Genomic DNA, 17,488 nt, shown 5'->3' with positions numbered 1-17,488 from the left:
ACCAATCATCTTACTCAGAAGGAAAAGATTTCAAAATCATGTTGAATCATCCTAGTGCCAGGTGGGGGCAGTTCACTGCTCACAGCCAGTAACACTAGACAAGCCTAGGAGAGACTGATACAGCCTCAGATAGGAGGCTGATGCAGGAAGAGGACAGGTGATGGGAGTGTACAGAAAAGACATATGGGTGAGGCAGCACGGGTGGGAGGGAATGGGAGGCCAGGTTGGGCTGGTCACTCAGGATGCCATCACGGGCAGGAAGGAGAATGAGCCCCAGGAGCCCAGGGACGTGCTGAGCATGCAATCTTGGGAACCTGAAAGGGTGGCACCTAGAGGCCGGAAAGGAGCCCTGCCTGGCAGAGTTCCTGTTTTAGCCAGGCATCCAGCCAGATGTCTTGAGTCACCATCCTCTGGAATGCCACTTCCTCTGGTCTGGCGTGGAGAAGTGAGACTAATGTGTGTGGAACACTTCCTCCATCTACCTACCCAGGAATACTGTGGAATCCAGCAGGGGCTCTGGAGAATTGCCCCAGGGCTGCAGGTCTTCCCTGGGTGAGGAAATGTTCAAAGAAGCTTTGTTAAGCACAAAGCACTAGGGGAAAGCAGACCTTGTTACTACATCCTGCTAGGTCTCTACTGTCCTGGGGACTGGCACCTTCAGACTATGTTCATCAGGTATCTTTCTCTCTCTCCTTCCTTCCTTCCTTCCTTCCTTCCTTCCTTCCTTCCTTCCTTCCTTCCTTCTTTCCTTCCTTCCTTCCTTCCTTCCTTCCTTCCTTCCTTCTTTCCTTCCTTCCTAAGATTTACTTATTTTTATTGGAAATGCAAGTTTATACAGAGAAGGAGAATCAAAGAGAAAGATCTTCCATCCATTGGTTCACTCTCCAAATGGCTGCAGTGGCCAGAGCTAAGCTGATCTGAAGTCAGGAACTGGGAGCCACTTCCAGGTCTCCCACATGAGTACAGGGTCCCAAGGCTTTGGGGCTATCTTCTACTGCTTTCCCAGGCCATAGTAGGAAGCTGGCAAACACCCACCAGTGTGTACGAGATTTGTGCTTCGGAGCTGGACTGATAGGGGAGCTTGGGGAACTCCCCCGTAAGACAACCTTAACTGGTGAGTACGAGAACCAAGGCTGAGGCATTGCAGACTAGGTAGGGCTACAGTATCCATCAGCATACAAGTGGATTAGTTCTGGGGTGCAGTCTAGGCTAGGTTGGGATACAACACCCACCAGTTTACCTGAGGGTGAGGACTGGGGGCTGGCTGGGCTGGGCTGGGCTAGGCTAGGCTGCACACCTACCAGCATGAGCTGGGACTGGGAGTAGGCCAGGTAGAGCCACACTGCAGCACCTACCAGCAAGTCAGGCCATGCCAGACTAGGCCACAGCACCTGCAAGCACAAGCAAGATCCCAGGCTATGAGTGTACCTTGTGGGGACACTGCAGAGGCTCCTGCTGAGCTGCTCCCAGTGATGAGCATGGGACTGAGGGTGGCCCAGGCTGGACAGGGCTGTAACTGCTGTCAGCCTCTATGTGAGCTGGGTTATGGGGAGGACTGGGTTAGACCAGGCCATTACATCTCCTGGCACATGCCAGGATAAGTGCCAAATGGCTGGACTTTGCTTGGGAAAGGGCGCAAGTTGTGTCAGACTAAACTGCAGTATCCCCATGGAAAATGCAAGATCTAGGACTTGGAGTGGGCCTAGAAAGAAAATTATGGAGCCCGGCGTGATAGCCTAGTGGCTAAAGTCCTCGCCTTGCACACACTAGGATCCCATATGGGCACTGGTCGTGGACCGGTGACCCCACTTCCCATCCAGTTCCCTGCTTGTGGCCTGGGAAAGCACTTGAGGATGGCCCAAAGCCTTGGACCCTGCACCTGTGTAGGATACCCTGGAGCAGCTCCAGGATCCTGGCTTCGGATCAGTTCAGCTTGGGCCGTTGCGGCCACTTGGGAAGTGATTTAGAGGGCAGAAGATTTTCTGTCCTCCTCTCTGTATATCTGATTTTCCAATAAAAATAAATAAATCTTAAAAAAAAAAAAAAGAGGAAAAGAAACCGTGGACACACTTCTGCTGGGCTGCAGCTCCTGCTGGAGCGCATGAGAACCAGGCCTGCAGGGCAGACCAGGCTGGACATGGCAGCAGCATCCATTGGCATATGTGTGACCTGGGTTGTGAGGTAGGGTGGGCTGAGGTAAATTGCACCACCGATAGGTGTATACGAGAGTCCAACTTGGGTGCAGCATGGACCGGACTAGTCTGTTGCACATACTGGCACATGCAGGAACTGAGGCTTGGGGCAGGCCTGGAGAGGTTTATTGGAGGTTGCCCCAACTAGGCTGCAGTTCCCACTGGTGTGTGCAAGGGCCAGATCTATGGCATGTTGGGTTGGGCTGGGCTGTAGCACCAGTCTGTTTGCGTAGGACATGGAGCTGGAGATGGAACTGACCAGGCAACTACAGTCACCAGCATGTGCATAGTCTGATGTGGGTAATGGACTGAACCAGACCCCGTACTAGCTAGAACATATAAGAGTCAGATTTGGGGTCACTCCAGGTGAGAACTCCCCAACTGGACCACTGGACACAAAACTCTGCCAACAGAGAAGATCATAGGATTTGTGGTCTAACCTTGGAATGCATGTATCAGAACTGGGCCTTATCAATTGCTGATGCCTGTGCAGTGGATAGCTTGCCCAGGTGCATAAGGGGACCATCATGTACAACCCTGCAGAGGAAGTCAGGTGCCATGTAAGAAGATAGATAGCAGAAAAGGTTCGATGACTCTCCTGGCCAAGACTTGGTAGCAAGTATCTGGGTGAGTGGATATACTAGGATGGACTCTCAGCCAATGGATCTTGGAAGAATTTTCTCAACCTTGGAACAATAAAACCAAAAGTGTCTCAAAACAATCAAAACCACTCAAGCAATACCCTTGGAACATTCTTCTCCACATCGGGGTTTCCAAGATGACATCAGGTAGACTTCCTCCATCTCTAGGTGCTGATGTAGTTTGGCAGCTGGGAACAGCCACCTCCCTCTCCCTGCACCCCTCCCCTAACCTCATACAGGAGAAAAGGGAAAAAAAATAAAATTGGAGGTATTTGTCCCAGCCTTTTTCCTCCATAACTCATCCTCCCCACCCTAATCAGTGGCCTTTGTAGGAGTGCATCCGTGTCAGCTATGTAAACAACATCCCCCCCCTCAAAAAAAAGCAGGGAACTGGCTGGGAAGTGGAGCAGCCTGGACACAAACTGGCAGCTGTTTGGGATGCTAGCACTTACAGGTAGAGGATTAGCCAGTTGAGCCACCGTGCAGGCTCCCGTAGGAACTGTTTAAAACCCCAGACTACCCTACTCAGTTTCTTCTTACAGGCTGGCCTTGTGTTGGTTGATAGCTTTTAGGTGGGGACAACCATTTAGGGACGTGGCTTACCTCCCGCACTGGATTGCCAAAGTGTGAGCCCTGGCTCCACTCCCAACTCCAGCTTCCTACTGCTGCTTACCCTGAGAGGCAATGGGGATGGCGCACTCACATGAGACCTGGATTGAGTTCTAGGATCGGCCTGTGGCAGTCCCAGCTGCTGTGGGTATGTGGGAAGGGTACCCGTGCATGGAAGACCTATGTCTTTCTGCATTTATCCTAAAACAAGCCATCAGTTTTGAAGACAGCTAGTTACTTACATTGAGGGCATGCAGAGAAGCCAGCATTTCTTGTTTGTTCCCTCTCCTTTTTACAAATCAGTGTGCAGCCTTTTCTTCCTCCCCCACTACAGCCTGCCTGAGTCAGTGTGCATGAACCCTCCTCTGGCAGACACTTCTGTCTTGATCGCCCACAAAACAGTTTCCCAATGCTGGGAGAAGCAATAACAAGTTTTGCAAACAAACACTTCTGCCTCATGACTCTTGCTTATGAATTGAAGGAAGGTGTCTATTGAGGATGACTGATACAGCATTTTCCCAACTTATCTGCTCTAGTTTGTCTCTGCCAAGCATGAGACAGCTTGTGCAAAAGCAGGATTAGCATCCAGAAAGTGAAGTGGAAAAGCTGGGGGAGGGTGAGGGGATCTAAACATCTAGTGCTTCCCCATCCCCTGTGACCAAATACTAGATCGCCGCTTGGGTCCTTTAGTGATGGATGCACATGGTCTATTTGCCCTGCTGGAAATGACTCGGGACATCAGTGCCTGAGTTTTTCAGAGTCTTAGGATCTCTGTTTTGGCCACCCCTGCATCCTTGGTTACTGGCAAAGGGTCTGTTATATACATGCTCTCAAAAAATACTTGTCTTGGGGTCAGTCTGGGGTAGCTAGATCAGAAGTGGAGCAGCAGGAACTTGAATCTCAATAATTAAGAACAAAATATCTGGGCCTGGCGTGATAGCATAACAGTTTAAGTCCTCGCCTTGAATGCTCCTGGATCCCATATGGGCGCCAGTTCTAATCCTGGCAGCTCCACTTCCCATCCAGCTCCCTGCTTGTGGCCTGGGAAAGCAGTGGAGGACAGCCCAAAGACCTGGGACCCTGCACCCACATGAGAGACCTGGAAGAAGTTCCTGACTCCTGGCTCCTGGCTTCGGATTGGCTCAGCTCCAGCCATTGCGGCCGCTTGGGGAGTGAACCATCGGACGGAAGATCTTCCTCTCTGTCTCTCCTCCTCTCTGTATATTTGACTTTTTTTTAAAGATTTATTTGTTTTTATTACAAAGTCGGATATACAGAGAGGCGGAAAGACACAGAGGAAGATCTTCCTTCCAATGATTCACTCCCCAAGTGACTGCAACGGTCAGTGCTGCGCCGATCCGAAGCTGGGAACCTGGAATCTCTTCCGGGTCTCCCACGTGGGTGCAGGGTCTCAAAGCTTTGGGCCGTCCTCAGCTGCTTTCCCAGGCCACAGGCAGGGAGCTGGATGGGAAGTGGAGCTGCTGGGAGTAGAACCGGCGCCCATATGGGATCCTGGCGCGTTCAAGGCGAGGACTTTAGTCGCTAGGCCATGCAGCTGGGCCCTGTATATCTGACTTTGTAATAAAAATAAATAAATCTTTTTAAAAAAGAGCAAAGTATCTGTACAAACAATAACTGAAAGAATTTATACAAAAATATTGGCAGGGGCCCAGCAGCGTGGCCTAGCGGCTAAAGTCCTAGCCTTGCACACTCCGGGATCCCATGTGGGCGCCGGTTCTAATCCCGGCAGCTCCACTTCCCATCCAGCTCCCTGCCTGTGGCCTGGGAAAGCAGTCGAGGACGGCTCAAAGCCTTGGGACCCTGCACCCATGAGGGAGACCTGGAGGAAGCTCCTGGCTTTGGATCTGTTCAGGTTTGACTGTTGTGGCTGCTTGGGGAGTGAATCATCGGATGGATGATCTTCCTGTCTCTCTTCCTCTCTGTATATCTGCCTTTCTAATAAAAAAAAATAAATTCAAAAAATTGGCAGATTTTAAAATTTGACAGTTTGGGGGCCAGTGTTGTGCTGCAGCAAGGTAAGATGCCATCTGCAAGGTTGGCATCCCATATGGAAGCAGGTTTCTTATGGCCCCAGTTCAGGCTTTTCAGGTTGGCACAGACATGTGTTTCTTGTTAAGCCCTGTTCTAACTGCAGATCTGCAGACTTTAAGATTTATTCTATGTATTTAAAAACAGAATTAGAGAAGAGAGAGAGATAAAGAAGAGAAGAGAGACAGAAGCCCTCCATCTGCTAGATCAGTCCCCAAATGGCTGCGACAGCCAGGCTCAAGTAGGATCCAGGTGTTTCACCTGGGTCTCCCACACGGGCGCTGGGGCCCAGCACTCGGGGCATCTTCCACTGCTTTTCCAGGCCATTAGAGAAGTGAAATAGCCAACTACATCCAGAGTTCCTGTGGGCTGCTGGCACTGCGGGTAGCAGGTTAACTTGATAAACTATTGTACTGGTCTCAACTTTATATCTACACATCTCTAACTCAATGATCACCTGGTCTTTCTTTCACCCGGGGGGTGAATGCTCCTGGGGTCTCTAACGTATCCTGGAAATGTCTTTGTCCAGGGTCATTTACCTTCCTACATTCTTCTGGTTATAGAACCAGCAACATTTCAGATGTGCTCATTATCTTGAGTATAACTAAGTCTGCTTCCCATGGTTTATGCTTAAAAGAAATAATCTACCTAGTCATGGAGCTTAGTGCCCAGCCCTCAATGTTTCCCACTGGGTTTCTGCATTCATATTCCTGGTTTCTTCAGCACACTTCTTCCGATCAGTACCAGTTTATAACCTGCTTCCTTGGGACGTGCATTGTGCCGAAGCGGGTTAAGCTGTTCCTGATCCAGCTTCCTGCTGAAGTACTTGGAAAGGCAGTGGGTGACGCCCAGTGCTCAGGCCACCGGCACTCACGGGTGAGACCAGGGGGGAGCTCCTGACTCCTGGCTTCCTAGCCCCGATCTGGCTGTTGTGGCTATTTGGAGAGAAGGTCAGTGAGTGGAAGACCTGCCCCCGCATCTGTTGCTGTGCTCTTCAAATAAAATATTTTTAAGAAGCCTTCCCTGATTTATCAGTCAATGCATATTCTTACCCAATTGCACACTGGAGGGTTCTCTAAAAAACACATTGGATTCTAACTGTTTATCTGTCTCCTCCTGTGGAAGATATGGTCACCTGCTTCATTTTCTGGATTCTCTCACTTGGCACTTGGTCTGTTACCCATACATCATCCACTACTGTCTTAAAGTGCTAAGTAGCTAAGGATCCCCACCCCCACCCCCCGCAGAACAACTTCACTTTCTCCTGCCCTAACTTTAGAGTTCATTCTAAGCATCCATTGTAAAATGAAGATAACAATGTCTTAAAGCCTGCAGAAAGTCCGCCCATCACATTGCAAGGCATCTGTCCTCTGGACGTAATGCTGATAATCCCCCGGTAGCCTCCTCCCTCGCCAACCTTATAGGGGGTAATCCCTCTTTTCGGGATTACTCTGGGTTCCCTTGGTCACTGGTCTGAGCCAGCAACCCTGGCTTTTCCCTGTCCCCGCTCCCGTCCCCCCAGCGCCCGGCATTCAGAAACCATTCCTTAAGACTACGGAGTGGGGATGGGGGTGGGTGCTGAAGGGGTCCAAGAGACCAGATTTATGCAAAGACGTGACCGTCATAACTCCCCTCTGCTGGGGTCCGCGTGGTGGTTGTGGAAGACAGGAAGGTGTGAAGAGTATTGTTCCAGGCAGGGCTGCAAGGAATTTCCTGCAGGGCCCTGCGGATGTCTCTACAACCACCTGAATGCAGCTTCACCTCCCTTTGCATGGACACCGGACAACCCCGCTGGGATTTCTGTAATCTGTTTAGGCCTTGTCTGCGTCTGTGGAGTTGGTCTTTACTATCAATGTGAGCTTGTAAGTTGATGTTGCTGAAGGGCCTTTTATTGTTGCTGTATCCCATTGCTGCCCCCCCACATGCTAACCAAGGGTGTTACATCCGCAGGTGTAGTGGGTGTAGGAGGACATTGTGACCGTAGAAGGTCAGTGAGCACAGGATTACAGTTGGTTGGATAATATTTGGAGGAGAATAACCAAATGGCTACCTTTTGTATACCTTATTGGATATCATTTGCATAAGAACAGTTGAGTGGAGAGTATGTATATGAGAACACCTGGTGGAATATACAAAAGAGTTCCAAACAAAAGCATTGGTGGTTTTGTTGATGAGCTCAATACTTCCTCCCTTATCCTGTATGGCCCTCCGTGTATAAAGTTTGATGCCACTAATAAACTACGGCTTTTGACCATCAGTCAGGGTCCACGTGTGTTATTATCGGCTCCGTGCACCAAGTCCATCGCTGCGGGACAGCGACAGTGGGAATCTATTCTTTTCCTCTTTCCTTGATCTTTAGGTCCTTCATTCTGTAATGCCTTTCCTCCCTTAACTGATTCAAGATTAAGTTGTAGAATGAGGATTGTAGTAGGAATGTATTACTGATTGATATGCACCATCTATTGAGAACGTCCTGACCACAGGGTCAGGATGGATAACACCCTGCTTTAAGGTGAAACAAACGGCAGAATTATCCTTGGGAACACCCACTTGACCATGACGTAAAAAGTCCGAGTCAGAGTTTGACTGTTCCTGTATTAAATAAAGCGGACAGCGTTCTTGCATTGTCCATTATGATCATGAAATCCTAGTGGTCCATTTCTTTACTCTTTACGCCTCATCCACGCACCCTTCTCGAGTTCCGAACTCAGCTGGAGCTGGACTCCGGCACCCCTCACCAGGGGTTAGCGAGATCTACAGCTGAAATTACACAGAATTAGCGAGATCTACAGCCGAAAGCTCTGCAATGGAGTTGCAGTCCCTCGTTCCCCCTGAGGAAACTGCGGGTGCCTGCAGTTTGAAGCACCTGCCCCCGCGCAGAGCCCACTTTGGGCAAACTGAATGAACAAGTGAATGAATGGGCTACGTCAGAGGCCGGGCTTCTGTTACGTCGCCCACCAGCCCGGGCGTGGCCGCTGGGATGTGGGCCGCGGGCGCCAGCCACCCAGTCCCGGACAGCAGCGCGGCTGGCTCGGCCACGGGCGCCGGAGCTCCGCGCCGCCCGCGCCGCCGCCCCCAAGTCCCTGCCCCGCCGCGGAGCGTCACTTCCGCCAACCGCCTCCGGCCGGGGTTGGGGCGGGGAACGCGGGGGAGGGGGCCCGGGCTGAGGGCAGGCCGCCCGCGTCCGAGCCGGGACTACATTTCCCGAGGGGCCTCGGCGGCGGCGGCGGCGGCGGCGGCGGCGGGCGCGGCAACGTCCCCCGGAAGTAGAGCCCGGGACTTCCACTCGTGCGTGAGGCGAGCGGAGCCGGAGACGAGAGCAGAGGCCGAACTCGGGATCTGACAAGATGGCCGGGCTGCCCCGCAGGATCATCAAGGTAGCCGCCTTCAGCGGGGGCCTGCGGTTCCTCCCTGGGCTGTGGGCACCCCCGGCGGGGCGGGCAGCGCCACCCTTGCCTTTCCCCGTGACCCTCACCGCCCGCGCCCGAGAACGGGGAAGAGAGGCCCGGGGCAGAGCGGAGAGAAGAAGGGTCTGGGCCGCCGCGGCGAGGGAAGTCGGGCGCTGAGGAGGGGGCGCCGGGCGACTTCCGGCCGGGCAGCCGTGCCGGCAGCGTCTGGAGGGGCTTCTCCCGAGGCGGGCGGGCGGCCGGCCGGCGGAGGCCTCACCCCGGCGGCCGGGCACTGGGAGGAGCTGCGGGGCTGCTGCGGAGTTCTGGTGTCGGGCGCGGGCCTCGAGATCTCGCAGACCGACCACCCTCCCTTGGGGCGAAGGCCGCGGTCGTGCAGGACCTCCCCCCGGGCTGCGGCTCGGGAGCCTACCCCAAACCCCGCACTGGCCCTGAGCACGGCCGCCCGGGCTGGGAGCGCGGAGGTGCAGAATGAATGAACCGGGAGAAGGGCACACGCCGGCCGCCCCGGGGGCTCCCGCGCCCCGCCGCCCGCGCTTCCGCGATCGGCCTCGCCTCGGTTTCCGCTCCTTATCTCCGCGAAGTGATTTTTACTCTGCTTGGCAAACTACCGGAGCTTGTGTTCTGTTGCGAGGAAGTAGTTTGCACCGAAGGCCGGGGAAGGCACGCAATGCTGGGAAATTGCCGTGAAAAAAAATTTTTTTTTCCGCCTCTGGGTTCTGTGGGCCGCGGGTGTTCGAAACGCGTCCTTTTGGGCTGTCTGCGAATATTAGTACTTTGACAAGCGTACGGATGGGGAACCGTGGCGACTTTGACATCTTGGCTTTATGGAGTCTTTACATAATACCATGCAGTCTAAAGACGTGAGAGATGTAATTCACGGAAGCTAAACCTAATTTTTTGTTTTCGGTCGGTAGTGTGTGTAATGTAAGGGGTGGGGGGAGGGCTGAGCATCCATCCGCATTGCTCAGCGTGCCAGTTAAAGGGTCTAAAGTACAGCATCATTTTACATGATGTGTCTGGTGAAACGAGTATTTAATCTCGCGGTTCTTCCAAAGTTCTAAGGGACATGCAGACCGAGTAGAAGAGCTATTAGGCTTTTGTCAAGTGCTGCATGCAGGTGTAATAAGTCGTCGGAGATATGGGGGTTCATGCACCTCACCGTGATGCTTGAGTGAGAGAAAGGAGATGTTCCACGAGGCCCGGATTCCTAGAAATACGGGATTTAAAAGGGACTGTCACGGAGCACTGCAGGCCGGTAACACAGCGCCAGTCTGTTGGTGTATCGGTGTGTCTGAGATTGACTACCTTTGATTGTCCTGCACTTTGGAACAGCCTTCCGTTGTGGTTACTAACAGTGCATCACACTGCCCTGGTCTTCAAGAATGAGATTTGTACGCCAGATATATTTTGCTTGCTGTAACTCAATTTGTGGACTAAATACATAGTCAGCTGTAAAGATAATCCTCTAATAAAATAGTGACCTAGACAGTGATGGTATTTTCTTCCCTTACCCCACCCCCTTGCCTGAATCTGCAGGTATTCTGCAGAAATACGACAGTCTTAGATGAAGAAATAAGTTCAGTGGAACCTGATTTATAAATTTACAAGACTGATGGCAGTAGATTGAAGTGTCTATAAGTAATTCATTTGGTACACAATGCTTCATTCTAATTATTATATTTTACTGTCAAAGACACTAGTAACTCATGCTGTAACGTGTAATTGTAGTTTTACAATATTCTGTTGATAGCATTTCTAGTGAATGGTAGGTATCTTGATTTGGATTTTATCCAGTTCAAGTTAAAATTAGGAGGTTTGCTTGAATGTTATTTATAGCTTTGAAGGACTGTTGTCTCTAATTCTATAAAGGATTAGAAGATTAGATTTTTTTTAGTCTCCATGCTTGTATTGTGTAGGTTTTACAGTCTGTGAAAATATTTGTGATTTTTTTTTTTAAAGATGTATTTATTTATTTATCTGAAAGAGTTTGAGAGTGAGAGAGATCTAGCCTCAGTGGGTTTCTCAGATGGCTGGCAGGATTCAGGGCTGGGCTGGGCTGGCCCGGAGCCAGGAGCTTCATCCAGAGCTGCCGTGTGGGGGGAAGGGACCCAACACTGGCTGTCATCAGCTGTTTTTCCCAGGCCGTTAGGAAGCTGCATTGGCCACCTAAAATGACCATTTTTTAAATATCTGAACTTATTTTTGAATGTTAGCTCTTGTCTGATGTCCACCTGAGAAGGTTCCATGTGGAATATACTGGTGGGGGGTGGTTGTACTGTCCTGAAGTATTACTTTGCCTCTTGGTGACCTTTGACATTCAAAGAATGTACAACACCGGTGTTACTATTCTAATCTAATGGAAATATTGAAATACGGTGGCCTGATATGGACAAAAATAAGCTGAAGTTTCCCGTAAGGGTCATTATCTACATTTGCCTCTTGGATTCATGGAGAAATCTGTGAGTTGATGAGTGTGTTGTGTGATCTGGAAGCTGACCTCAAGGGCTGGGATTCCTCAGTCTCTAAAACTTGGATCTTGCCTAGTGTGACCTTACTGTGTGATATGAAATGGGATCACGGATGTGCAAGTACTTTCACAACTATAAATGACTACATAGCTTTTTAAAAGTATGATTTATCCAGTTGCTGTCTTACTCAGTTCTCCTACTGGATCCAGTAGCAAATTCTGTGGGCTCTACTTTGCAGATACCCTAAACCAGACCTGTTTCCCCATTTCTCTCAAACACCTGTTCAGTCCCATCACCTGTTGCCGATATGTAACTAGCTTGATTTATAGGTTGTGTTACTCCCTTGCTAAAAACTACAGTTCCGCCACCCTGTTTAACAATAAAATCTCGCCTCTTTGCCCTCAGCTACCAAGCCTTACATGCATTTGGGATGTGCCTATCTCTGAGCTTACCTGCACTCCTGGTCACTACATTGTAACCACGCTGTAGATTCCCTGTACCTTGAGCCATTAGTGGCCAAGCTTGTTCCAGGTGCAGGGCTTTCCTCTTGTCGGTTTCATTGCTTGCTTTGTTGTAGTCTTGAGTTCTTGGCTCACTTGTCATATACCCAGAGGGTTCTGCCTTCACTGCTTTGTAGACCAGTTTCCTGTTCCCTTCAGCACGTTGCTTTCTCCCAGGATCTCCCTGTGTGCTGTGTAGCACTTAGAACTGCTCTGTTATTACTCTGTAAAGCTCCATGAAGGCAGGAGCCTTAGGACTACCTCGCCATGGCTCATGAATGCCAAAATAACCCCTGGGACATTGTAGGAACTGCAATATTGACTAAGAATGAGCCTGAATCTTAGAAAAACATTTGAAGACAGTTTATGTTTTGACATTATTACAGTCATTCTGTCTAAACTTATATCTGAGCTAAAAGTCTGCTACACATCAATTTATTTGAAGTTGAAACACGGAATCTTTTGCGTTGAATAGAAACAAAAGGAGGCATGCCATTTGAAAGACTCTAAATTTTCAATTCCCTTGTCAGTCCTTTAGCTCAGTTTCTCTCATAAAGTTTGTGTGCACTTCGAATATGACAAGAACAACTTTATGCATCTGGGTATTTGGGTTTTTTCTCTTCCTCATGCAAATACTTCTATCCCTTCCACTCCAGCAACTAGGCTGTCTTGCAGGTGACTATCTTTTTATAAAGGACTGCTGTATGAAACCAAGTGATTACTTATCAATAACTTTATTCTCAAAATTTTCCCCACAAGCAGTGCTATAATGAGTAGTTTTATATATATGACATATTGCACAAGTGTGAGTGATACTAATCTTGGTAGTTCTGTTTTTAGCTAGAATATTGAGGTTTATCTGTCTTCTATCCTGGGACAAAACTTTTTTTTTTTTTAAAGACTTACTAATTTTTTATTGGAAAGACAAACACAAAGAGGAAATCCTCCATTTCCTGGTTCATTGCTCAGGTGGCCTCCAAGGCCAGAGCTGAGCTGATCTGAAGCCAGGAGCCAGGAGCTTCTTTGGCGTCTCCCATGTAAGTACAGGGTCTTGAGGCTCCTGGCCATCCTCTACTATTTTCCCAGGCCACAAGCAGAGAGCTGGATGGGAAGTGGAGAAGCCCGGAGCATGAACCAACACCTACATGGGACCCCAGCGTGTGCAAGGCTACTACGCTGGGCCCAGGACAGAACGCAAATGGTTGAGAGTTAGCTTAAAGTCGCCAAGGGTGAAAGGTTAAAAGCTACATAAAATATTTCTGTAATGGGAGGTCTTTAATCCTCTCAAAGACTGGAATAAACTTTGGGAGTAAATGAGATCTGTAGTTATCACCTTGGTCTAAAATCAATTTCAGCTTTATTTTTTAAAGATTTATTTATTTTTTTATTGGAAAGGCAGATTTACAGAGGGGAGACATAGGAAAAGACACTCCACTCCCCATCCCCATCTCTGTCCCTATCCCTGTCCACTGGTTCACTCCCCAAGTGTCTACAATTGGAGCTGAGCTGATCTGAAGCTAGGAGCCAGGAGCCTCCTTGAGGTCTCCCATGTGGCTGCAGGGTCTCCAGGCTTTGGCCATCATCTTCCACTACTTTCCCAGGCCACAAGCAGGGAGCTGGATGGGAAGTGGGGTAGTCGGGACGAAAAGTGGTACCCACATGGGATCCTGGCATGTGCAAGGTGAGGATTTGCCCACTGAGCCATTGTGCTGGGCCCTGATTTCGGCTTTATATGTTGCATTGACAGAGAGAGGCTCTTGTGACTTCATTTAATCATGAAAAAAAAGTCTTAGGAAACCGTGATTAGCTTATCCAAGGAGCTGATTTATTTCATTAAAACCTCGCAAATCAGCCTGCTGAGAATAGAATGTTAACAGCCACTCCCAAAATCTGTTTTTGCTATTTGGTTAGGTTTTGTTTCAAATTATTAAACATCTGTTATGATCTGATTTTGCCTTAAGGCTTTTAAAAAAAATTTTTCAATTCTTGAAATATGGTTACTGTTTTTCCTTTTTTTTTAATACTTTTGTATATTTTCTTATTTGAAAGATTGATTTTACAGAAAGATCTTGTATCAACTGATTGACTCCTTAAATAGCCACAATGACCAGAGCCGAGCTGTTCCAAAAATAGGGGTTTGTTCCATGTCAGTCATGTAGGTGCAGGGACCCAAGAACTTACGCCATCCTCCTGCTTTCCCAGGCCATAAGCAGGGAGCTGGATTAGGAGTGGAGCAGTCAGGAGACAAACTGGTGCCCATATATGATACCAGAGCCACTGGGCGGATTAGTTTGCTGTGCCACTCTCCTGATCCTATTTTTCCTCGTTTTTTTTTAAAAACTCATGGTTAGTTGGATTAGTATTAAACATAAGATATTGTTTTTTTTGATTAAAAAATTTTTTTTGATAGTAAAAAATGCATTTATTTCCTTTTAATTTAGTTTCTTGAGAGAGTATCTTCCATCCATGGTTCCCACTCCGGATTATGGTGACTGTCAGGACCAGGCTAGGCTGAAGCTGGGAGCGAAGGACTTTAGTGGCTCTCCCAAGCAGGTACAGGGCCCAAGCACTTAGGCCATCTTCACTGTTTTTTCCCAGACCATTAACAGGAAACTGGATCACAAGTAGAGTTGAGGGGACGTAGCCTAGTGGCTAAAGTCTCGCCTTGCGCCTGCCGGATCCCACATGGGCACCGGTTCGTGTCCCAGCAGCCCCGCTTCCCATCCAGCTCCCCACCTCCCCACCTCCCATCCAGCTCCCCACGCGTGGCCTGGGACGGCCCACAGCCTTGGAACCCTGCACCCATGTGGGAGACCTGGAAGAAGCTTCTGGCTCTTGGCTTCAGATCAGCTCAGCTCTGGTTGTTGCGGCCATTTGGGGAGTGAACCAGTGGATGAAAGATCTTTCTGTCTCTCCTCTCTGTAAATCTGACTTTCCAATAAAAATAAATAAATCTTTAAAAATATTAAAAAGGGCCCGGCGGCGTGGCCTAGCAGCTAAAGTCCTCGCCTTGAACGCCCCGGGATCCCATATGGACGCCAGTTCTAATCCTGGCAGCTCCACTTCCCATCCAGCTCCCTGCTTGTGGCCTGGGAAAGCAGTCGAGGACAGCCCAAAGCTTTGGGACCCTGCACCCGCGTGGGAGACCTGGAGGAGGTTCCTGGTTCCCGGCATCGGATTGGCGCGTACCTGGCCGTTGCAGCTCACTTGGGGAGTGAATCATCGGACGGAAGATCTTCCTCTCTATCTCTCCTCCTCTCTGTATATCCGGCTTTCCAATAATAATAAATCTTTTAAAAAAAAATATTTAAAAAAAAAAGACATACAGTTTAGCAGGACTGCATTGTGTGCCCTTGTGGGAGCTGGGAGTTGCAGGCAGTGACTTTACCAGCTATGTTACCGTACAATGTAGTTTGTTCTTGAGGTCTGAAAATCTTTGATTCCCAACCTCCCTCCCCCACCATTAAGAAGAATAAAGCTTTGAAAGAGCTTACCAAAATGAAGATGGCTATGTCAAATTTAATTAAAATCATCCTTGTAAACTTCTATAGGAAAAATTGAGCTGAAACATGTAGATGTTAGGTCTTTTGGTTATTATCATATTCAAGAATTTTCTGACCTTCCTAGGATATAAATTGTAGTTTTTGCATATGACTTCTAGGAATTTGTGTGTGTGTATGTTTAATTAGTTTTCAGCAGAATGATTTTGTGAGTGTGTGTGTGTGTTCTCTTAAAGATTTATTTATTTGAAAAGCAGAGTTAAAGAAATACAGAGAGAGAGATCTTTCAAATGACCCCAACAGCTAGGACTATGCCAGTCCCATACTAGCAGCCAGGAGCTTCATTTGGGTCTCCTAAAAAGAATGCAGGGGCCTAAGCAGTTGGGCTGTCCTCCACTGCTTTCCCAAGGACCTTAGCAAGGAGCTGAATTGAGGCAAGCCACATACTCAGTATGCTTTGTAGATACTCAGTATGGTTTGTAGATAAAATGCTAATAAGGACGCACTCAAATTATTCACCTCCTTCCCCATTTCTCCCTTTTGTCTTTATTTGATTTTTTTCTTTCATCTTTTAAGTTTCTGGGAATTTGGATTCTTTTTTTTTTAAATATTTATTTATTTTTTTATTGTCAAGTCAGAAATAAGGAAAGGAAGATCTTCCATTTGATGATTTACTTCCCAAGTGACTGCAATGGCTGGTGCTGTGCTGATCCGCAGTCAGGAGCCAGGAACTTCCTCCAGATCTCCCACATGGGTGCAGGGTCTGAAAACTTTGGAGGCCACATGCAGGGAGCCGGATGGGAAGTGGGGCTGCCAGGATTAGAACTTGCAACCCAACTCTTTGTTTATGGCCTGGGAAAGCAGTGGAGAATGGCCCAAAGTTTGGGATTTTGCACCAGCATGGGAGATCCTGAGGAAGCTCCTGACTCCTGGCTTGGGATTGGCTCGGCTCCAGCCGTTGTGGCCACTAGGGTAGGGGAGTGAATCAACGGATGGAAGATCTTCCTCTCTGTCTCTGTTTCTCTCTGTATATCTAACTTCCCAGTGAAAATAAATAAATATTATTTAAAAAATTCTAAATTTAAAAAATAAGGACTGGGCTTAGGGCAATGTCTCAGTGGCTAAATCCTTGTTTTGCATGCACCAGGATTCCATTTGAGGACTGGTTCATGTCCCAACTGCTCCACTTACCTTCCACCTGCCTGCTTGTGACTTGGGATGGTAGTGAAGGATATCTCATGGCCTTGGGAACCTGCATCCACATGGGAGATCCAGAGGAGGCTCCTGGTTCCTAGCTTCAGATTGGTTCTGCCCTGGTCATTGTGGCCACTTGGAGGGTGAGCCAGCAGATGCAGGATCTTTCTTTTTGTATCCTCTCTGCAAATCTTTCCGATTAAGAAGAAAGGAAGGAAGGAAGAAAACAGCAAAAACTAAAGGGGCTGGCATGGTGGTTCAGCTGCTGATCCTCTGCAAGTGCTGGTGTTCTGTATGGCTTCCACTTCATAACCCGGCTGCTCCACTTGCAACCCAACTCTTTGCTTATGACTTGGGAAAGCAGCAGAGGATGGCCCAAATACTTGGGACCCTTCCCCCATGTTGGGAGATCCAGAAGAGCCTTGGGGCTATGGATCAGCTCAGCTGTAGCCAAACAAGCTGTTTGTAGAATAAACCAGTGGATGGAAGATCTTTCTATCTTTGTATCTTCTCTGAAAATCTGCCTTTTCAATAAAAATAAAATAAATGAAAAAAATATATAGCACTTCCTGAGTAATGACATTAGAAATGTTCTGTGTTTACTTAGCTGAAGTTTAGTATTTTTGCCATATTGGTGTGATCACGTAGAGTGATCACAATGCAGAATTGGTGAGAGCTCTGAGTTTGTGCAAAAGAGGCCTTCCATCTGCTGCTTTACTTTCCAAAATGACTGCAAAAGCTGGGACTGGCCTGGGCTGGCTCTGTGAGCTTGGAACTCCATCCTCGTTCCCATGTGGGTGGCAGGGTGTTAAGCCCTTGGACCATCTGCTGTTTTCCCAGGTGCTTTAGCAGGGAGCTGGATCTGAAGTGGAGCAGCAGTGGGATGCCTTTGTGGCAGGCTTTGGCTTGACTGCGCCCTTTGTGT

General features: G+C 48.6%; 1 protein-coding gene across 1 annotated transcript in view; it reads left to right on the top strand.

Annotated features, from left to right (window-relative positions):
• The first annotated feature begins 8,504 nt into the window (after positions 1-8,504).
• Positions 8,505-17,488, top strand: part of UBE2N (ubiquitin conjugating enzyme E2 N) — a 29,198-nt gene continuing 20,214 nt past the window's right edge. Inside the window, exon 1 of the mRNA XM_004583101.3 lies at positions 8,505-8,868. Coding sequence (XP_004583158.1) covers positions 8,839-8,868 — 30 coding nt within the window. The 5' untranslated portion in view covers positions 8,505-8,838. The remainder of the gene's footprint in view (positions 8,869-17,488) is intronic.

Source organism: Ochotona princeps, chromosome 15 (assembly GCF_030435755.1).
Source record: "Ochotona princeps isolate mOchPri1 chromosome 15, mOchPri1.hap1, whole genome shotgun sequence".
Classification (NCBI taxonomy): Eukaryota; Metazoa; Chordata; class Mammalia; order Lagomorpha; family Ochotonidae; genus Ochotona; species Ochotona princeps.
Note: the sequence above shows the minus strand (reverse complement) of the source record. Positions and strands in the feature narration are given on the sequence as shown.